The sequence below is a fragment of the Muscardinus avellanarius genome, assembly GCF_963383645.1.
Source record: "Muscardinus avellanarius genome assembly, chromosome: 12".
Taxonomy (NCBI): Eukaryota; Metazoa; Chordata; class Mammalia; order Rodentia; family Gliridae; genus Muscardinus; species Muscardinus avellanarius.
Window position 1 is genome coordinate 42,399,887 of NC_137798.1, and position 23,733 is coordinate 42,423,619.

Here is a 23,733-nt window from a genome sequence, read left to right on the forward strand (position 1 = left end):
GTCAAAAGGAGAGGGGCGGGGGCATCAACATCGACTGCTGGGTCTTGTGCAGTTGAGACCTGGTTGAGGTGGTGTAGGTGGTGAGGGCTCTGATTGCTGAGATAACTACAACTTTTGGCTGTGGGAAGAGCTAGGTCTTCCCGTGGCTCTTTGACCCCAATCCTGCCCCTCATTTCCACATGAGGGTGAGGCACAGTGGGTAAGGACCTCTTTATGTATTGGGTTTCTAAAGAGGCAGGTCTTTCTGTTTTCTGAGGATGCTTTAAAAGCAGCCAGCCATGTTAGGTTAGGTAAACTAAGTTTTTAAAAAAGTAGACCTACTAACACCAGATTAAGCCAAAGGTCTTAGAGTCAATCCACTGGGAAAAAATATATAATCTCTCTCTCTATGCCCACCTCTTACCAAGTTGTTGATTTAGAGCCACAGACACCCCACTTCCTTTGTCTGTGTCACAAGCCACTCTTTCCCCTTCTTAATGAAAACAAGAGGGAGTGATTATACCTCCTGGGGCTGTGCCATTTATGCCGTCTGAAAGGCACTTAAATGAGTGGCACATTATCTCACACATCTGGAGTTTACCAAATTAGCCAATTATGCTGGAGCTCATAAAATGAGGCCTTAAATGTCATTTAACTAGAAAATATTATAATCACCAAGTGGTCTGATTGTAAGATGATACTTGGGGCAGCATCAGTGGTTACAGAAAACAAATCGTGAAACACAACACAGTTCAGATGTCCCCACCCCGATGCAACCACATATTTTCTACAGTAATACTTTCTGAAGAATACCATATTTCTAAAGGCACCAGCAATCAACATGTTTCTCATTTGAAACACAGTTTAATCTGACCTAGCTGTTTTCCCAGTTTTTTTTGCCTTGAGCAAACCAATGCCCAAGAATGTTCTCCTAAGAGAGCTAAACATGAGGAATGACAGTAGACTGAAAAGAAATGAACTCACTAAGGCAAGGGACAGGCCACACTTGGATCAGGCGTCGCTAATTGTCAGAGACTTGTGCTTCTGCTTCAGAATCATCAAAACTCAGTTGACTGAATACATATTGGTCTCCGAGCTTTCATATTTTACTGTAGGAAAAGACCCCAAAGCTGCTTGAAATTGCTGTGTGATTTGATGGCAGAGATACCAAAGATTATAAAATATCTACTGAAAAATTAGGGGTTAGCTGGGTATGGTGGCGCATGCCTGTAAACCTAATCACTTGGGAGGCTGACACAGGAGGATAACAGCTTCAGCAACTTACTGAGGTCCTCTTTCAAAATAAATAATAACAGCTGGGCGTGGTGGCGCACGCTTGTAATCCCCACCCTTGGGAGGCAGAGACAGGAGGATCGCGCAGGTTCAAAGTCAGCCTTGGTGGCTTAAGAGACCCTGTTTCCAAATAAAAATATATTTAAAAAAGGGTGTCTGGGAGTGTAGCCCGGAGGTAGAAGGGTTTCCAGGAACCCCAGTACCACCAAGTCAATAAATAAATAAATAAATAAAATAATATAGGGCTAAAGGTATAGCTCAGAAGTAGGATGCCCCTGGGTTCAATCCCCAGTACATAAATAAATAAATAAATATATAACAGTTAGGGGTTGATAACCACTATTTCCACACTCTTATTTCCAGTTAATAAATAACAAAATTTGGTCTTCAGTGAGAGGTGACGTGGTCTTATGGAAAAGCCACGGTTATGACACTAACACCGACGTCACCTTGGCACATCGTTTAACTTCTCTGGTCTTCAGTTACCTTATGCAAGACACAGACATAATGACGATCTACTGTGTTGAGGACAGCTCTGTGCTGAGAATAACACACGAACAAATTGTGGCCTAGTGAGTGATACACTAAAGAAAAGAAACATTAATTTAATGTCTGTCTTTCCCCATATCACCCCCTATCTTATTTCTTCAGCTGTAATCCCCTTTCCCTTCTTGCAGGAGGGAGGCCTGCAGTACTTTTGAAGGTGTGAGTGGAGAGACTGTCCTAGGTGTACATGAACATGATTTAGAGTCCCTTTACCCCTTGTGAACATCTCCATCACTCTCCTTAGAGCAATGACAAGTATGAAATAAACTAGGAGAGCTCACATAAGGTACTCGAGGAAAAGGGAAGTTGAGGCCTGATGTGTGAGCACAGGTGGACGGGGCACTAGCCATCACGCCGGGTGAGCTCATAGAAAAAATGTTGCCAGTACTAAACATTCCTCATCCACTACACCCCCAGCCCTATTTTTATTCTTTATTTTGAAACAGGGTCTCACTAAGTTGCAGAGGGCTAAGTAGATGAGGCTGTCCTTGAACCCTCTATCCTCCTGTCTCAGCCTCCCAAGTACTGAGATTACCAGTGTGTGCCACCACGCCCGGCTCGTATCTTCATGTCTTTAGGGTCACTTTATCATACAGTACATTGACCTACCAGTTAGTTTATTTCTGTCAGATCACGTTCCCAACAATGCTGGTGGCAAATTATTTTCCTGCCTCCACTCCTTAAAAATTTTTCCTTCTGAGTTAGAGAAAACAGCCTACTTGGTAAGAGCTAATTATGTAGGAAAATTCCATAATAAAAATCTCTACCCAGAATTTGAAAGGCTTAAAAAAAACAAAACAAAACCTAAAAAAACCCTCATTCAGCAAAGATCTATTGAAAAACCATATCTTTAATCACAATATAATCTAACTATGCTTTTGAGAAAAAAAAAGAACCTTGAAAGCAATAGAGGAATATGGACCGTGTGGGAGAGTGACTGTCTCTCGAAAGCATGTGAATTCTGGGCAGAAAAGTGTGGAATGGTGGTGAGCACCATTTTACTTCCTTACAGTGAGGAAATGAGATATTTGTGCAGATTCTAAGCACACTGATAGATTTTAGTCTTGTTTGTTTGTTTGTTTGTTTGTTTGTTTTCATGATACTGGAGATTGAACCCAAGGGAGTTCTGCCTCTGAGCTACACCCCAGCCTCTCCGTTTATAAATTTTGAAACAGGGTCTCACTAGGTAGCCGAGAGTCTTGTTATGTTGCTGAGGCTATCCTCAAACCTGTGATCCTCCTATCTCAGCCTCTCAAGTGCTGGGTTTACAGGCATGCACCACCATGCCCAGCTATTTTAGTCTTTTCAAACAATAGAAAAGGGCTAACTTTCAGAACATTTATCTTGGAGGAGATGGGCAAAATTAGGAGAGATCCGAACAGTCAAATTAACAAGGCCTATTCTCCTTGAAGGCCACAGAGCAAGCTGGCTTCTGTGCACTTGAGTAATGAGAACATCTTTAAAGACAGTATACTCTAAAAACTAAATAAAAAAAGCAAAATAATATGCTCTTATATGATAAAAACTTGACACAACATGTACTAAAAAGGTTTTCATCTTTTTCCCCTCTTTCTTTTCTTTTCTTTTTTTTGGTTTGTCTTTGTTTAACCCTAAGGCTATGAAATGTTTTTGCTTTTTATAAAAATTAACAGACAGCCTTACTTTTTATTTTTACAAATATTTCCATCTCTAAGGCTAGAGTTCTTTGGCCTTTGCTTAACAGTGTGTCCAGATCTGTAGGCAAATGCAGAAAAATTTAAGTTTGCTCTAGAAGCAATTATACCTACAGTATAGGAAAAGGCTAATTTTACTATGCAAGGACCACACATACTGTGTTTGTTACATTACTTGATATCAAAGCAAAAACATTCAGTTTTTCCTAAAACACACACGAAATGAAGATCCTGGCTCGTGCACGCCCACATCCCGTTCAGATATCTGTTACAGCTTCCAGAACTTGTTAATGCGATGCGACTCTCTCACTGGAAAGGGACATTCTGTTGACTAGATAAAACACTATATTGTCTTTAAGTTTATATATATTTCGAATAAAATATTTTTTATTTTTTATCCCACTTATTGTAAATGCAAGGATATCATAGTATATGGCGCATAGGTATCACAATCCCAGAATAACAGCAAGAAGGAGCTGTTCATCCTTTGTCATTAGATGAACTTAAAATATTTAACAAGGCCTCGAGGTCATTATTAAAACTTTAGAGAGGATGGTCTATGCATGAATCATGGTCCCTGTTTCATTCTGCAGCCCTATGATGTTGACATGGTTACTTCCATTCAAGCGTTTAGTGCACACATACTGCCTCTGCTCACTGCCAGACACAGCCATTGGGAAAGCAGAACTCAGTGACCCCTAGAGAAATGTATTATTAGGGTGGAGAGGAAAGACAGAGTAGTGCATGCTATATTTTAAACAGCATATATATGTAAAAGAAAGAAGGAAGGAAGAGGGGAGAGAAAGAGGGAGGGAGGATGGATTCAGCAAGTGGTAGAGAAAAGTGGCCAGGCAGGGCTAGTAAAACTTGAGATCACCTTTGGATGAAGAGGCCTAGTTCACTGAGTGTATAGGAGGTTGAATCTTCGAGGAATAGAGAAGAGCATGCAAAAACTTTAATAAAGGAGACCAGAAGATTGCAAACCATTTGCTTTCCCTAGAGCAGATGTGTGTATAAAGAGTGAGTCTGGAGAAGGGAGAGCCCAGAAAGGAAGGGCTCAGCACATCATGAAAGGAATCTGAACTTTATACCAAAGGGCAAGTTTTAACATAGTCTTTAAATGACCTAAACATAGAATAAAGTAGTATGATACTGGCATAGGAATCAATGAACTACTGAAACAGAGTAGAAAATGGAGAAACAGTAGAAAATCCAGATGATGTACATGCAGAAAGGGAACCACCATATGAGCCAGTGATACCACTCCTGGGCACCTTTTCAAAGAAACTGATGCCAGAATATTAAAGTGATACATGCATATCCATGTTTATGGCAGCACAATTGGCAATAGTCAAATTATGGAATGAGCCTAGGTATTCATAAACAAATAAATGGATAACAAAACTATGTTATATACACATAATGGAATTTTACTTAGTCATAAAGAACAAAATTATGTAATATTCAGAAAAATTGATGGAACTATTACTGAAGTTATCCAGTCTCAGAAACAGAAGAGTTTGTTTTATATCATATGTCGAAGCTAGAGAGAAATTAGTAACAAAGGAGACCTCAGATAAGAGTAGAGACGCCAGTGAAGTAATGAAGAGGAGGTTTAGGGGACAGAGGGGGATAGAGCTATAATGAAGATAACATTTTAAATAATGCTATGTACATCTATGAAATTACGGATACCAATCCCAATTGCATGCATGGGGAAGGAGAGGGAGTAGGGTGGATTCTGAAGGGAAATACACCAAGTGTGTGTACATGTATATTACTGTCATTCTATATTCTATAACTCCTTATGATGTATAATCACAATGCCCAATAAGAGTAGAAAAAAGATAAAAGAAGTTTAATATGTGAAAAAGTAGCACTTCTAGTTAGTGAATAAAGAATGGATTTTCAATAAGTAGTGTTTAGATAATTGATTAACCACTTCAAAACAAAATTTAATTTCTGTGTACCACACTACACATCTCTTACAATTTGGGGATGAATGAAAAATTTTAAATCTTAAAAAAGGAAGAAGAAAATGTCTATAATCTTGAGGTTAAAGAAATGTTTTGCTTTGTTTTTCACTATGACATCATCAGCTGACGCAAAGGAAAGACTGATAGGGTCACAAAATCATAGTCTTTAAAATTACCAACTTCTGAAGTGGTAAGACACTATAGTTGTAAGCAAATCACAGATTAGAAAAAATGTTTACACTCTACCTAACAGTCAAAGAATTTGTATCTATAAAACATACCACACTAAGCTCCTATACATCAGTTTCAACACTAATCTAAAAGAAATGAGTAAAGGACACAAACAGTTCATGAAATAAATGATATTAAAGTATTCTTCATGACAGTAACAATAAAAAATACAATTATTTCTCACAAGACGGTAAACAGGAAAGGCATGTCAATGACAGATATCCCAAATAAGCATTGATGATGTACCATGTTTGAGAGAGCATGGGGGAAATGGAAGCTTTCAAAAACTAAGAGCATAAAACCAATACGTCTTTCTGGAAGGTTGTTTGTCAATATCAATAATATAAAGTGTATATATCATTTGATCCTGTGAATTTATAGCTAACAGCTTATTTTACATAAATATATGTAATTATAAAATATATAAAATGTATATATGTATATATACAAATATGCAGAGAGTATAAGAATATTTACTATATTGTTGTTTATAGTAGCAAAAATCTGAAAGCAACTTAAAGATTCACCAAAGGGATTACTTTAGTGAATTATAGATCATGGATGGATAAATTATTCTGCTATTGTTAAAAATATACTGACATAGAAAGATATTGATGATATAGGTTTAAAAGAAAAAAATGGCCACATGCTTGTAATCCCCGCGCTTGGGAGGCGGAGACAGGAGGACACACCATTATTTGGTCTGTTTCCCTTCCCTTCCCTCCCCTTCCCTTCCCTTCCCCTCCTCCATCCTGGTGCATGATAGAGAGGTTCATAGTGGTAAAGCATGTATGCACAGTTATGAGAACTTTTAAAAGCTGTAATGGCAAAATTAATAATTGTCCTTTTGTTACTATTCTGGTTATAATATCCTTTCTGTGGTTTCTATTGCATACACATTCAGTTTTCAATCCTGTCAGGAAAAACATAGCAAAACAGAAAGGGACACTTCATAGTTTTCCTAATCAGACTAAGAAAAAAACCATTTAGAATGTGAAAACATGATAAGTAGAAAAACATTAAAATGCTTATATCACCATAAAGTTTATATATTAAACAAACAATACATACCCCTCGGTTCGGAAAATCATTCGAAAGCTGTCCCCCAAGCTTTTGTAGCTACTTGGATCAGTGGTACATCGTTGAATCTGGAACCTAGAAGCAAAGGCAATCAAAGAAAAGAAAAGAATCTAAGTTCAGGATTTCCAAATGGCATTTCTCATTTTTCAAAGTCTTAGAAACTCAGCTTTTTCAAATTAATCTAAATTATTTTGGTCTTTGGTAGCCTTTATTGATTTGTTTGCCTTATATAATCTTTACCTTATTTCTGTAGCCCTTAAGATTTCATTTCTTTGTGCTTTAATAGAAACTATAGAAAGTTTTTCATCTGTTTCTTAGCCGGGCAGATGCTCCCTGAGGCATTTATATATTTGTTCTTTTATGAAAAGCATGCACAGATGTCAATATACTATTTTAATGTATAATTCAGAAATCTGAAGATGCCTATGAAACTAATAAGTAGCTCTGATGCTTGTCTTAATTATTGTTCCTTGATGGTGGCTTAATATAAAGGTCAAAATTCGGAGCAGCTAAAATGGACTAACTTGGATCCTGATGGTGAAATTGGAATGAATTCAGGCAGAGAGATGCCTGCAATTGGAGCAAGGGCTGGGACTGTAGGTTGGGGTTATATTACTGGACAATGTATTATTACTACTGTATGATACACAGAGCCCTTTGCAAAAGTGCAATGCTCTGCATATAATTGTTGCTCAATAAAAATGTGTTTCATTTCTTTTTTCTTTTTTTTTTTTGTGTGGTACCACCGCCCCCCTAGCCCTATTTTTTTTAGCCTTTTTATTTTTGAAACAGGGTTTCACTGAGTTGCGAAGGGCCTTGCTAAACAGCTGAGGCTGTCCGCGAACCGTGGTCCTCTGGTCTCTGCCTCCTGAATACTGGCATTACAAGTGTGCGCTACCAAGCCCGGCAATGTGTTTCATTTCTTTAAAGCTAAAGTCTTTTTGCTTCTTCTTTTGGGGGTATGATCTCAGAACTTTAACCTTCCAAATGTAGAAGTTTCTAGTACAAGGATCTTGACATTTTATGTTGTATTTTCCCTGAGGTTTTGTTTCTAGAGACTAAAGACAAGCACTCAGTTGTTCTCTAGTCTCTGGTTCATTTAGTCTGCCTGCTCTATGGATTTTTACTTCCTTAATACAATTTTGACTTATGGCTCTTCCCCCTCCTCTGCCTCTCTCCACAATTTCAACTTTTGTTGTTTTTTAAAAAGAACTTCTCACATCTAACCCCAATCAGAGTGGCATGCATAAAGAACTCAAACAACAGCAAATGCTGGTGAGGATGTGGGGAAAGAGGAAGTCTTTTACACTGTTGGTGGGAATGCAAACTAGTTCAGCCGCTATGGAGATCAGTGTGGAGATTCCTTAAAAAACTGGGAATGGATCCTCCATATGATCTGGCTTTACCACTCCTGGGTATCTTTCCAAAGGGGTCGAAACCAGAGAACTACAGCAACATATGCATACCCATGTTCATAGCAGCACAATTAGTAATAGCCAAAATACGGAACCAACCTAGGTTTCCATCAACAGATGAATGGATTGCAAAATTAAGGGAAATACACACAATGGAATTCTACTCAGCTATAAAGAACAAAATCATCCCATTTGCAAGAAGATGGAAAGACATGGAGAACATTATGTTAAGTGAGATCAGCCAGGCACAGAAAGAGAAGGGACATATGTTTTCTCTAATATGCCCAAAATAGGGAGTATTCGGGATACCAGAGGGACTCCAGACAACGGAGGAGAAACCTCGTCAAAGATAGAATGGAAGGATAGGAGAGGAAGAAGGCTGAGGTTGATTAATGAAGGAGCTACATCTGAATCTGTGTAAAAATATAAATATAGCATGGTTAACCTGGTCACTCATTGTTGGGAAGGGGGAAGGGGAAGGTGGGGAGGGAGCCAAGCATATTCAGAATGTATGCCACTTTCAATATATTCCACATTAAAAAAATAAAGCATTGGATTTTGGGACATTGCTATATGGATATAAGAAAGCATGAATAGAAAAACATAGTTAGGAAGTAATATTTAATAAATAATCCTGCAAAACATGAAAAAAATAAAAAGAACTTCTCATAAAACATCCCCAATATTATCTAATTCAAGATGCTGTTTTCATGGTTTTACCTTCATGATGTGAATACAGCATCTACTTCTAAGAATAATTTTTTTTGAGTTACTGGGGATGGAAACCAGGGGCATTCTACTCCCGAGCTACATCCTCAGCCCTATTATTTATTCTTTATTTTGAAACAGGGTCTTACCAAATTGCAAAGGGCCTCACTAAGTATCTGAGGCTGTCCACAAATCACGATCCTTCTGTCTCAGCCTCCCAAATGCTGGGATTACAAGTGTGTGCCACCATACCCGGCTAAGAATAATACATTTTATATGTTCTTCTTGCCAGGGAATTATGCTGGAAACTGATATATATCACAGAGAAGAGTGAATATACTACTTTGATTGGAGAAGTAGGTCAAATGAATGAAGTGGATATATCATAAGATAGACGTGACACTGGAATTAAGTTTGGTTCTGTAAAGTGGTGAGTAGCTAAACAGAGGCAGGAGATTATCTGTCCAGAGATGTGGGAGTTTCAACGTCCAGCACTTCTTGGCACATACACATCCCCAAATAAATATTTATTGACTGATTGGATGGATTATGATGGGAAGATGGAGTAGAAAACAATTATGAAGATAATGTCATAGTTTGGGTGAGAAAGGAAGAAAGCAGAGTATGAGTGGGGCAACAAAAATGTTTTGAGTAGTGCTTTTTCTCTTTAATAAATACATGTGCTGATCTATTCAACACATTCTCCTCTTGATCTTCTTTAACAGGGCAAGTAACATTCCATAACCCGCACCTACTAATGCCAAACTTTAAAATACCATAAATATTCATCTTCACAATACGGACTTTTTCACCAAATTTACACCTATATTGGCATTATCTACTTGGAAGATTCATTTCTGGACAAGAACGTGTGTGTGTGTGTGTGTGTGTGTGTGTGTGTGTGTGTTACTGGGGGATTGAACCCAGGGGTGCACCACCTCTGAACTATATCCCGAGCCTTTAAAAATTTTTTTATTTTGAACCCATCTCACAAGTTACTGTGCACCCGCCTAGAACCTGCAATCCTCCTGTGTCAGCCCCACCCCACCCCAAAAGTACTAGAATTATAGGTGTGTGTCACCGTACCTGGCTAAGAGCTACAGTCTTTAAACTGCACACTTTATCAGAAGACCATCGACCAGTACAGCTAGATCATTTAAACTATTTTGGATCCAGAGGTGTACTTGATATGGTTAACGCTGACCTGAAAGACTCAGTAGGGGGTTCTGTCTAGAATAAGAACAAGATTTAATGGTCAGAGAGATGCACCATGTTTGGGTAATTCTGAACTAAAGCACAAAGATGAGATAACTTGGAACTTTACATACAAATGAATTATCAGTAAACAGAAAGTAATACAGTGGAAGAACTAGGTGTACATTTATACCAAAACAACTATAGAACATACAGGGTAATTTCCAAAATATGTCTTTGGGTTTAGTTAAAATAAGCATCTCACTGGGCATGGTGGCACATGCTTGGAAGACTGAGACAGGAGGATCACAGGTTCAAGGACAGCTTCTAAGTAGTGACATTCTCAGCAACCTAGCAAGACTCTGTTTCAAAATAAAAATAAAATGAGGCTGGGGTAGCCGGGCGTGGTGGCACACACTTGTAATCCTAGTATTGAGGAGGCTGAGATAGGAGGATCTGGGTTGGCAGCCACCTCAGCAACTTAGTGAGACCCTGTTTCCAAATAAAGAATAAAAAATCAGGCTGGGGGTATAGCTTGTAGGTGGAATGCCCTGGGTTTAGTCCCTGACACCACACACACGCACACACACACAAAAAAAAATGGGGCTGGGGTATAGCTCAGAGGTAGAATGCCCCTGGGTTCAATCTCTAGTAACACACACACACACACACACACACACACACACACACACACACTGCCTCTGCATTTGCCTGTTTGTAGCCTATATTTATTGCTATGTATGAAACACTTTCTCCTGTCTAATTCAGGAAATCCAAGACTTGTGTATAATTGTTCTAAGAAAGTTACTTAAATAGCTTCATTTATTATAAAAGTATTACATGCACATGGATGTTTCTCATAATATCTATAGCAATCTTTCAGTAACTACATTTACCTCAGCCAAATTCCTTTCTAGATGCTTTTCTCCCAAATTACCAAGTATGTTCTTAATGTGTGCCATATGATGTAAGATGCTGCAGGTTTTGCAAAAATTCAGGGCTTTATGTCTACTTTCAAGAAGTATAAGGAAGAAATATGAGAAAAAATAACGGATGCTATAAGAGCATCCTAAGTGTCATGCTGAATGTCACGGAGCCTGGGCACCAGGTTGTCCAGGTGTTCCTGGGACGCGGGCAATTACTGCTTTCTGCAGAGGGTCAGGGAGGGTTTCAGGAAGGGGAAGGGATTTGAGCTGGTCCTCAAGGGATTTGGAGAGGCAAAAAGAGCAGATCGAAAGGAAGCACTCCAGGTGGGGAAAGGAACAAGGGCCAGGGGAGGAAAGCCGCCCTTTCCAATGGGGAAGTGAGGAAACAGACCCTCCGCAGCAGCCAGTCAGGGTTTCCTTTAGGAACATATAACGCTTTTCTTGCAGCACCTTCTTGGTGGCTCAGAGCCGGGTAGGGGAGGGCACTTAAGAGATAAAGTCTAAACCCAAAAGAGAGCACTTCTTCGGCTGCCTCTGATAGCTATGTCATAGATGAGTGCCCTGGGTCCCAGCTGGGACAGTGAACGAGTCAGCAGGTAGCACAAGGCAAGCACAGCCAAATGTGCATGTCTGTAATCCCGGTACTTAGGAGGTGGAGACAGGAGGATCTTCATTTCAAGGCCAACCTCAGCAATGTAGTGAGGCCCTGCAGCAAAATAAAAAGAAAACAGGGCTGGGTGTGTAGTGCAGAGATAGAATGCCCTAGGTTCAATCTCCAATACCAAAAATAAACAAAAAAAAATGCCTAGAAAATTGACCATAGTCCCACTCTTACTGCTGGAGTTAGAAACTTCAGCTCTAATATGAAAGATATGTGCAAGTTCCAATAATATCCAGTCATATTCATGCAAAAATGAGTATAGAGTATTGTTATTTCTGAAGTAACTAGTTACCTAGCCTGGCTTTTGGCACTTTATTCTCTAATTTCTTTTTTCTCAAAATCCAACAAATAATATTTCCAATCCATTATTCATTTAGCTAATATGAGTTTCTACGTGCTACTATGCATTAGGTACTCCATAATTTGGCGGAGGTTATACAGAAATAAGACAGAGCGCTGCCATTCAGAAGCTTGCAGTTAGGTAAAGGATATGTGCAAAGAGATGATGCCATATGGTGCCAGTCAATGACTCTACCAACACTTGCATCACTTTTTGGGAAATGATATCCTATCTATGGGTGGATTGCAGCTGACAGAATATAGCACTTTGCAGAAATACTGGAGGCAGGGGAGAAGAAAGGAAGGACATCCTTGAGATACGTATGTGTATTTCAACTCTACCCACCCCTTTTGGCACCATCAGTGGAATCCTTGAGGAGCGCTTCACATAGAAGCTGACTATCTGATGAGTGATGCTGTATGCACTGCAAATACGAGAGGCAACGTCAAGATAAGTACATGGGGAAAGCCTACAGGCTGCCTTAGATGAACAATGCAAAAGGATGGGCGGGCATGGTAAACATTGATGTCTCAGGAAACCTCCCCACCTGTGCTAAAGCTGGAGGTCCCATTTAACAGGCTAAGGCAAGCACAGCTGTCTCTCCCCCAGTGCAGCTCACGTACGGCATGTCTTCACTTTGCAGAGAAAGTACATGCAGTATTTAGTTCCACTACACATGACTGATTCTGATCACAGAGTTATCAGTTCTTCTAAGGAATCCATTTCAAGTTGATATAATTATAGTACATTTTGGTCAATCATGGAAAACAGCAATTTCCTTCTTCCTCTCTGCTGCAGTTCAGCAACTTAAAAGGTTCCTCTCCTGGATCGAAGTTTTACATCAGCATTTTTTTTTCCCAAGATGCATTCTGTGCTAGCAAATTCTCTCTATGCTTAGGCAGACAATTTTCCAGTTACGTAATACAACTCTTTGCAAAACTGCAAAGGCCAAGCTACTATTGATTGTATTTAGAAGAAAAGGTTGGACCTCTCCATTGTCCTAATGAAAGCAACTTGGACACATCTGGAATCTCCATCTGAGTAACTTCTGAGAATGAGAATTTGCTGCCAAGCAGGCAAACTGGACAGTGGAGTAACTCTCGAGAAATATTTGGTGCCTGACATCCAGTCAGAATCAAACACAGGGGGAAAGAGTGTGGTGCAAGCCCTGAGGGACACTGCAAAGTAGCCAGCGATTTAGCACGCCGGGGTGCAGCGCCTGCCCACACAGGACCAGCGCACTAAACGGCGTGAGGGAACAGGCCCTAGCATTTGCCACGCCATAAATATTAAGAGAGTTACTGTGGAAACCACCAGGGCCAAGAAGAGCTTCTCAACATTCACGAACAAACGCACGAGCGTATTTTTTAAAAGTCAAAAACATTTTCACTCACTAAATCATTTTCTGCAGATTTGTCAAGAATCATGACTACAGCATTTCCCACTCACTTAACTCTGTGCTCTGGGAGACCCATTTTAAACGTGTCTCTTGTTGATTCTCAGTATAAGTAGATAGGCCAATACAGCTTGAGTACTTCTGAGGGCATGGCCATAAGGAAGGTATCTGGAGGAAATAGAACAGCTTTGCTGCCTTAAAGCCTTAGGAAAAGGTTGTTTGAAAATTCAAAAATTTCAAATTCAGGCAATGCCTTTATTTCCAAAGGATTAAAGGTTTTCAGGACACACACACACACACACACACACACACACACACATAAATATAGATATAGATATGTGTGTACACATATACATATAAATATATATAAAATCATACCTTATATTATTACACAGCAATTAGTTGCAAAGGGTTAGATTGGGGTAGGCGGTGGATTTGTTCTCAACCTACATCTACAGAGCACACACACTGCTTTTTAATCAGATCATATGATTATTTGCTGTGCATTGAGGGAAGGAACTAATAGGGATGGGGCAGGCAAAAGTTGTGAGCGCCCCCTTTGGCACAGTCACAAATCCTAAGTAAGTCAATGTGATAGGTGACGTTTATTTCTGGCATCTTCTATCTCTAGAGCTTTTTCTACTTGAACAGTCCTTTTGCTCTCTCCGACCTCTCCCCATTCAACCCTGCTCTCAGAAAGCATTCATATGGGTCATTTATCCTTGTCACTTTCACTCTGATCTGCTGTCTGTCAAAGCTTGTCTTGTTAAAGGGTTTTCAGCTACTGGAGAGGACCTGTACAGATTTGGTTTTGTTTATGATGGGGATACAGGGGCTCCTTACCACCAAAGACAGCTGTAGGGGGCACCCTCCTCTCCCTCAGTGGCATTCTATGTAGAATTAGGCTACATAATTCCACCTTTGTGTCAAAGGGTTCTTTGGGGACATAGATCAGGAGCCACCAGTTATCATTCCAGTGTTGCCATGAATTCATAGTACACACTGGTGAAAAGTGTAATTTAATCTCTCTCTGCCTTTCTCCTTGATGGTAAAATGGAACCTCAGACAGTAGAGGATAATTTTATTTTTGAGGAAAAGCAACAAGCAGTGTTAACAATCGAGTTTCTTTGTTACAAGAGAGAAAAGACATTTCACATTTTAAATCTCCTAAATTCCATATTTTATAGAGGTGGGAGACATCTAATAAAAGTTGTACACTGATAATAAGTGTTGATGAACCTAATGGAACTCCCTGCAGAGATCTTTGTAAATGTGCAATGAACAGAGATTATTAGTAATTACTAGAATGTTACACATGCTCCTTAACAAACACTTTAAAAGCCCACTAATGAGTCAGAGATTAACAGACCAAAGGTTTGCAATTATGGAACACATTAAAAGGATAACTATAGAAAGATTAAAGATTTTAATTCACTGTAATTAGCCCATCATACTGAAATAAAATGTTGCTCCTACAGAGTATGTTTGCTTTCTCGCTTGTTGGATGAGCATGGCTGATGTCAGATCAACAGGCTAAGACATGTCTGAGGCTTTGAAATTTAGGTGTGCACACCTACCTCACCAATTTTGGGAAAAGGCCTCAGAAAGCACAGCATTAGAAAATTTCCTGCTATGTATGTCTCTTTCCTGTGCTCTGAAAAATCACTGTCCAACAGAAGAAATACCATCTTCCTATAGCAAACTTACCCCTGGTCTCCCACGTTTGTTATCCCTGTAGAAAGGCCAGTTCGGGTATTGGGGGATAAGGCTGTATTTATTTTTGTTTTTGCTTGTTTTTATACTGAGTATTGAATCCAGAGGAGTTCTACCTCTGAGCTTTACCCCCAGCCATATTTTATTTTATTTTATTTTTATTTTGAAACAGGGCCTAAGTTGCTGAAGCTGGTCTCGAACCTGTGGTCCTCCCATCACTGCCTCTGGAACGCTGGAATTACACGTGTATGACATCACCAGGGGCTAAGGCTGTGTATCTGAGGGGATTGCTTTTTGTTTTTCTTCATGAGTACTGGGGCAAAGGTTTCCTTTAACATTTCTCTAGGTTCAGAACTTTATTGTTTCAATTTTAAGTACTGATGAGTGTGATCTTATTTTTTAGTTATGCCTATTTTTTACTTCAGATCATTATAATAATAATTCATATAACTTTGCATTGGCAGTGATAAGGCTCAAGAGACCTTTAATCATGTTGGACTTAAAAGGCCTTTAATCATGTTGGAAGGGCATGGTTTATGGTTCTATACATAGATTTCTGTCTTAATGTTTACAGAATCCTCATCTGCAAAGGGCAAGGGTAAGATTTTGGGGAACCCATGGACAAATAAAACCCAGGTCCAGCTCTCTGTAAGTGAACAAATAAACAGAGGGTAGGGCGATGTTAGTAATTAGCTCTAAAACAAGGTGGAATACCTGTACTATTTGAATAGAGATACTCGGAGCTTGGCTCAGCTGTGATTTAAGCATTGCCTCCACTTGCTGGGTTCACAGTCCAGGCCTGGCATCAATTAACACTCTAAAATAATGCTAACTAGTCCACAGCATTGTAGAGTTTGGCTCCGTCCAAGCAGTGATCAGCGACTGAAGTTCAAAAGTGATGCTCATATGTATTTGGCTGCATATCAAATTATTCTAAAAATTCAAGAAAAGTTATTTTTCTAGATTGTTGCTTAGTCATTTCCTTCTCTATAAAAGAAATAAAAACATATACCTGGCAAAAATTAGTATGTCCTCTGCCAGTTTAAATTCAGTATGCCTTTACTAGGTGTAGGTGGGCTGGGCCATGGTTTGGCTTAGCATTTATGATATTGTAAAGGAGACCAATAAATTTCTCTATGCTATTATAAAACAGTTTATAATTGGAAGAAATATGTAACCTGGAGTGCTCAATCAGCCTAGATAATTACTACAGATAAGATGACAACATCTTGGCAAGGACACAAAAGCAAGAAAAAAATCTTTGTGCCATGTAATTTTGAACATGTTTTTTAACAGTGCCTCAAAAATATTATCTCCCTGAAATATCAGATCAACTCAGATAGGTTGATTATATTTTAAGTAATTTCCTGTGATCCTAGACACACCTAATTACAGTTCATTTCACAAGCCAGGGAGATTTAAAGGTTGATATTTTGTGACTGTACATTTCACAATTCACACTTTTAACAGTACACTTAAATATCCCATAAATGGTTCATCATTTGCCAACCACACATTTCATTACAATAAACATTTACTTACATGTCTCTCATTGGGGGTGTTGACATAGATCTAGTTTTATACATATTATGCCGTTATGAAACACCTACTGTTTCTAGTATTTAGAATCTTTGTAAAAGTCGACATTGTCAGATGAATTGTGATAAGAGAGTTTAATCTGTCATCTGGCACAATTTCTTCTAGTTGTTTATATTACTTATGGGATAATAACTAAGTATACTGACAACATAATTCTAAAATTTATTTTAATGACAACATGCTAGTTAACAAGTCAGAGGCAAATGATCATTAGAGATTACAACCTAAATCTAATAATGTTAAACCACAAGTAATAAAATAGACTAATTAACATAGCTGTATAATTAAAATGCTCCAAGCATAAACTGGTCTCAATTAAATAAAGGCTTGACTACCATGACTTTCAATTATTTTGCTTTGTAAGATACATGTCACATCATAAAACTACACATAATCTCACGTTATAATGCTGCCACTGTTTCAATAAACATATATGTATATGTGTACCTTTATGAAATTAAACTTCATATTTAATTTCAACAAATGATCAGACAGCTATATGCACTTCCTTATATTCTAAGCGCACTGACCTAGGCTGGCTATTACCGTGGTTAACTCGCAGAAAACCAGCTCTTCCTTGGGAAACGAGAGGATAAATCTTAAGATTAGAAATAAAACATACCATCAAGGTAATGAGAACAGAGAGGGCTGCAACAACTTCTGCAATCAACTGTTTAAAATTACCATAGTCATGACAAATGTCAGAGTTTCCTCATGTTTCCCCAAATAATTACAGTTTCTAAAAATCAGACCTCCCCCCAGAAATGTTAGCTATGTTCTTTTCTCTCGTTGATCCTTCCCACTTACCTCTTGGGGTCCACAAGTTTTCCAGTAACACCTACTGCCTGGTGACAGAGAGCCATCAGTCTTACCCATTGAACTTCAGTCTATTGTTCTCTATGACACCGAAGTTCTTGGATTCTAGCCTCCATAACAGATTTCCAAATTCCAATGTGACCAAATCTGTCAGAAGCCACTTGCTGGTTCTAGCAAGTTAGTCACTATACAGAAACTAATTACACACCAGAGACCATGAGCCAGGGCCCTGGCTAGAGAGAAGTTAAAGAATACAAAGTGTCTGGAGACGGAGAGGCCACTCCATTTTATTTTAATGGACCAGCTGTGCCTATCGTATGGCTTATTGAGAATGATAAGGTTGCTTATCAATAATATCAAGGAAAAAAGATGAAAAGAGTGAGTGTTTTCTTTGCATTCATAAGCATAAATGCTTATGCTAGAAAGAAATTTGGGAATGGAGATAATAAATTTGCCTAATAAGGGAGAAAATATTCTTATAATAGTCGAGACAACTTCAAGGAAGTTTTTATATCAAGATTGACCTTACAGGTCACCGATTATTTCGATTGATTGCTATTAGTTCCAAATGAGGACAGAGTTTTCAAAAGCACACCACGAGTGGATGTGCTTCAAGTAACAAAGAAATGGTAATTATACTGCTTATTTGCGTATCATTTTAAACTTTGAGAGTATTTTTATGTATGTATTTTCATCTCTCAGGGTGTTCTTTAATTGCAGATTCCTCTTATTTGTAAGGCTAATAATCATTTGGAAATGAGAGAGAGAGAGAGAGAGAGAGAGAGAGAGAGAGAGAGAGAGAGAGAGGGGTAGGTAGGGAAAGAAATAGATTTGGAGCTAGAAAGTATTCAGCTAAAGGAAATAGATTTCTCTGGAGTCTCAATTGTACTATAAATTTGTCTCTAGTTCAGTGAATGAGAGAGTGACTAGTAAAATTGCTTCTCTGAACCCAAACTTGTTCATGAGTATAAAGGGAGTAATATCACTTTCATGGCATCCAACTGACATTCAGGTTTATCCCTGGAACCCTAAAGAAAACCAGCTTTCAACTGACTGTGCGAGGGAGAGATGCAGTTCTTTTTTTTTTTTTTTTTTTTTTTTTTGGTGGTACTGGGGGTGGAACCCAGAGGCTTTCTACCTCCAGGCCCTACTCCCAGACCTATTTTATATATTTTTTTTATTTGGAAACAGGGTCACGCTAAGTTGCTGAGAGCCTCACTAAGTAGCTGAGGCTGGCCTCGAACCTGCGCCATCCTCCTGTCTCAGCCTCCCAAGCGCGGGGATGACAAGCGTGTGCCACCACGCCCGGCTGAGATGCAGTTCTGAGACACTGTTAACATACTACCTCTCTTGTCAGGGGTGTAGACTGTGGATGGAGAAAGAGCTCTTCATGTGGGAGCTGGGATGAGCATCTTTGTATGAGGATTTACATCAAAGCAAGAAATATGTGATCAATGCCATATGGCCCTCACATTATAGCCAACTGTACCAATATCTCATGGACAACAACAACAAAAACAAGGCGTTTTCCCCTATTCATTTAGTTTTATTCTATGGATTTATTTATGTCTTAGTGTTCAAGTGCCCACTGCGTGCCTGGAGAACAATGTCAAGGCCAATATCAATTAATGAGCTCTATAAATTTCTCCCTTATTCATCTCTCACCCATACGCTGTCTTCCTCTCAACTAATATTTTGAAATAATAAATATTCCACTATGTGATCCCACGCTCAAAAGGGCCCAAGTGGGAGGGTGTGGTTTCATCATCAAATAATGTGTTAAAGTTAATTATTAGATGACTTACAACACTAGTGGCAGAAAAGATGAATAAATTAATTCATTTCAGGAGCAGGCCTATTCTGTCCATAGAACTTTTAGAGGAAACTGTGCTTCACTAATTAAGTGTTTAATAATTAAAGATTACTAATAATTTAGGCAGTATTCCAGGCAGGTACTTTGACAGGCCACAAAATATTATAAGACAGTTCAAGCAATTTAATGTTATAATATGCTGACCTTACCACAAGTAGCAACTTTTATATGAGTATAATTTTGTTTTAACCATAATTATTTTTAATCTTTTTCATAAATAACATCTAGATTATTGTGTATTCTGTATAACCTAGATTCCCTCAAATACTAAATGCCAAAAATAAGACATTCATTTGAAATGAGACCCAAGTGAGAAACCTACAATAAGTACAGAAGGGTTGACTCTCCTCCTTCAAAATTTACTGAGATGAGCTCTGGTTGTGTCCAAAGAAACCACCCTCACTCTCATCCAATTCATCATCATAAGAACTAGGTAGAGATATTAGACTTACACTGGAGTTTCAGTCTGTCTTTTCACAAGCAACGCCTTATTAGTGAGTATTAAAGAGCAGGCTGGTCATGGTGGTACACACCTGTAATCCCAACACTTGGGAAGCTGAGACGGGAGGACCATAGGTTCAAGACCAGCCTTGGCAACTTAGTGAGTCTCTCAGCAACCTAGTGAGACACTGTACCACAAATAAAAAATTTTAAAAAGTGCTGGGGGTGTAGCGCAGAGGTAGATGCCTCTGGGCTCAAAAAAAAAAAAAAAAAAAAGAAAAGAAAGAAAAGAAAAGAAAAAGAAGAACGCAATATTTTCCTGAACAGTGAAATTTAAAGGTATTTCAAGTCCATTTAAATTCATTGAGTGTCTACAGGAAACAGCATCCAGATGTTAATAAGCTCTTTAACTGAGACATAGCTCTTCTCACAGAAATTTGCACCCCAACAGAGGTCAAATATATAGATAACATCAAAACATTAATGACAGGCAAGCCTTCTCAGATCTGAGGTATTCTTGCTTATCTTCTTGAGTAATATAGGGAACATATCACAGAAATTTCCAGGCCAGTGAGGTGCTTTTGAATAGGGGTTACAGTCGTGTGCTATTACACGGCGACCTTCTCTGGCTCTGCTAGACTCGAGAGGCCACTCCCTACACTAAAGGCCTCACACTGATTTTCTGATTCTTTGTTTCCCGTGTATAGTTCATTCTGTTTTCTCTCTTATTCACACATCAGGGTGTTTAAGCCCCTTTTGCTCCCTTTCGTGCTCCCTCTCCTTCTCTCCCGCATTTCTCCTCGGTGCTTTAATTCACCACTTACAGTCAGCAGCAGGCGAAGGCCCAGAGAACCCAGCTCCATTGCGTGTCTCAGTGAGGGCCCGAGAGGCTCGACTGAGTGGAGTCCATGAACATTTGCGCCTGGCCTTCTTCAGAGACCATTTCTGCCTGTGTTTTGTTTCTCAGTTCTGTGCCAGAAAGCTGAGCTTTGGAGATAAGTGGCCTCTAGCTGAGTATGAACTATCCCTTAAATAGGCTGTCCTGGGAGGATGGGAGGGGCAGTGCCTCCATTTCTTTGCAGTGTTCGCTGTTGGTGGGCTCTTGTGCGGTGGCAGAGGACCAGCTGCACAGCCCCCCCGCCGTCTCCGGGTGCTCCTGTCCCTTCTGGGCTCTTCCACTCCAAGGTCTTAACAAAGTGACCCATGGCTCCTGGATGCTGAACAAGAACTAACATAACAATGAAGGAGGATGAGGATGCTGACCCAGAGCCCAGCCGACGCCAGGCTTCCCGGTCCCTTCTTCCTTCGGTTCCCCTATTTGTCTTGTGCATTTGGTTTCTGTTTGTTTCTTCAAATAAAATGCCCTTCTGTGTTGTTTGTGTTCGTTTTCCACTTGTACATTATGGACGACGTGGTGAGGGTCTGTTATTTAGATTCTCAGAGATGTCTGTTTAGTTTGACAATTTGAGAAAAATAGGAAAAATGTCTGCAGAAAAACCTGTATTTTCAGAAGTCAGACCAAATCACTGTGGTTTTCTGTTGGCTCTGGTGGTATTGCACTCTCCCTTGTGGTGGGAGGAAAGGAAGAAAAAGAAGAAAGAAAAAAAGAAAAAAAAAACACCACAAAGGATTCTGCTTCCCGGTACAAATGCTTTTGGAACCCTGTAGCTCACTCTTACTCATGAGTATGAGGTCAAATTCTGGCAGAAGTCAGGGGACAGCTGCAATTCCACACTTTGAAATCTCTTTCTAAAAATCTTGATATAATTTATAGGATAGTTGGCAGGTATTCCCTATTCCCCCCCTCGTTCTCTCAAATGTAGACAACTTTTGATACGAAGGGAAGAAATGAGTATTTTCAATGAAGTCAGCATATTCACAACTTAAATGTGGGATGCCAAAAAGAACTTTCTGCCATGAAAATTGGTTCAAGTTTGTTTTTAGTAGTATTACTTGTGTCAAGTTGAGCTTTAATTTAGCTAACTGTCAAGAACATTGAAAAGCTATGAAAACAATGTATTTTACATGAAAAATATATACTATTTTTGCCAAAAAAACAAATACAGAAAAAAAAAGATGCCACACAGTTTCTGAAGGTGTTTTTAAGAAGTTTACCATAGGCCAGTAAGTTTACAAGTGACAATACAATACTTTTAGATTCAAATTAGATACCGGCAAAAAAATAAATAAATAAAGGTTTTAAATCCCAAATTAAAAAAATCCAGAAATCTGCACAAGCAAATAGTGTTTTTGCCACCTTGCAAGTCCTTATCCTAAGTGAGCATGGCTTCATCGAGGACTTTGGTTGTAAAAACCAACTTGTCTCAAGGATACTCACATAAGGACAACAGCTGCTGTGACTGAGGTGGTGTGTGACAAAGGGAACTGGGACTGTGATATGGAAATTTACCAGGGCCCATGACAGAAGTGATCTAGTGTCCCAAAACTAAAACCTCCTGCTCCCTTTGTTGTTGTTGTGTGGAGTTGATGCTGGGAGACACCTACCCAGCCAGAGAGCACACCTCCTGCTCCGCACGCCCAGGCATAGGTCACGTGACTAGCTCTTTTCCTTGGCATGTAAGTAGAAGTGACTTGTGTTGAGTGGTGCCTCTTTATTCTCTCGCCTGTTTCACCTGCAAGATATACCTCACCAGGTACATCTCATTTGACTGTGTCTCCTGCAAGATGGAAGCAGAGGACTTGGAAGCTCTAGTGGGTGCAGAGCCACAAGATGGAAGGAGCCTGGCTCTCAAAGTCACACACCGCAGCAAACCTCCTCCCTCACATCGGGTTGTTATGTGAGTGAATACACTTACATTGTTAGGGGTTCATTTGTTACTGCAGTAGACTCAATTTAACTGAGACAAAGATCAACCCTGTTCTCCATCATTGTATCCTGTTTATAGGCTGGTTCCTTCTGGCCACTCATGCTGCCCGTTTCCTCAGAGCACTGAACTAGGTGTAATACGTTACAATCCTACTGTTCGTCATTACTCCTTTTGCCAGGATACATGTCAAATCTCTTTCCTTTGCCCCTCCAGATCCATTTCTACCCTGTCCCTTGTCCAATGAGGTACTTCCAGGTGATGGCTTTGAAAGACTCCTATGTCACTTTACCTTCCAGTTGGGTTTGGTCACTTAGGAACTCTGGCAGGGGACGGGTGGGTGGGTAGGAGGAGAAGAGGTAGGGTAGGGAGGAGAACGAGGTTGGAGTATTTATTTGTAGAATTTCTTCCCATGAGACGTCTTCAGGCTTGCTTCTCTACAACAGAATAGAACAGAAGTTCGCTGCTCCCACCAGGGAGCCCTCTCTCCCAGCTTCCACCTCTAAAGCTCTAGTCACTTTCCCTTCACACAAGCCTCTGCACTTGAGGTACTGGCAGCTTCACCTCCTGCTGTGAGACCCCAGCACCCCAGTCAATCCTTGAGATGTCCTTGAACCCCGCCCATAATTCTGTCATTATTTCACACATGAACCCTCTTCAGCTTATCCTAATTTGAAAGTACCACCTACTTCCTGTTGGTTCTTTCACTACAAAACGGAATCATAGTTAAAATTCTCCAGAAGGGTGTCCTTGGGTCATCTCTCTAACACTGGTTTTTCAATGTCCAGGGTTATAGGATGGAACTATAGTGCAAAAATGGCTTTCAAACCTCTTCTCTCCAACAATAGGCTTGAGGGTGTCTAGGAAAGGATGTTTATAGTACCTTAAAACAGGTTCTCAAATAATAGTTATTGAGAGATCGAGACTGGCAGATAGCAGGTTCCAGGCCAGCCTCAGCAACTTAGCAAAACTCTTGGCAACCTAGTGAGATCCTGTTTCAAAACAAAAAATAAAAAGGACTGGGGGGTGTAGCTCAGAAGTAGAATTC

The 23,733-nt window shown here is 39.6% G+C and overlaps 1 protein-coding gene across 1 annotated transcript in view; it reads right to left on the minus strand.

Annotated features, from left to right (window-relative positions):
* SLC25A21 (solute carrier family 25 member 21) overlaps positions 1 to 23,733 on the minus strand; it is a gene marked incomplete at both ends in the record, with an annotated part of 535,450 nt that overhangs the window by 160,784 nt on the left and 350,933 nt on the right. Inside the window, one exon of the mRNA XM_080706844.1 lies at positions 6,770 to 6,853. Within this exon, the coding sequence (XP_080562970.1) occupies positions 6,770 to 6,853 (84 nt within the window). The remainder of the gene's footprint in view (positions 1 to 6,769; positions 6,854 to 23,733) is intronic.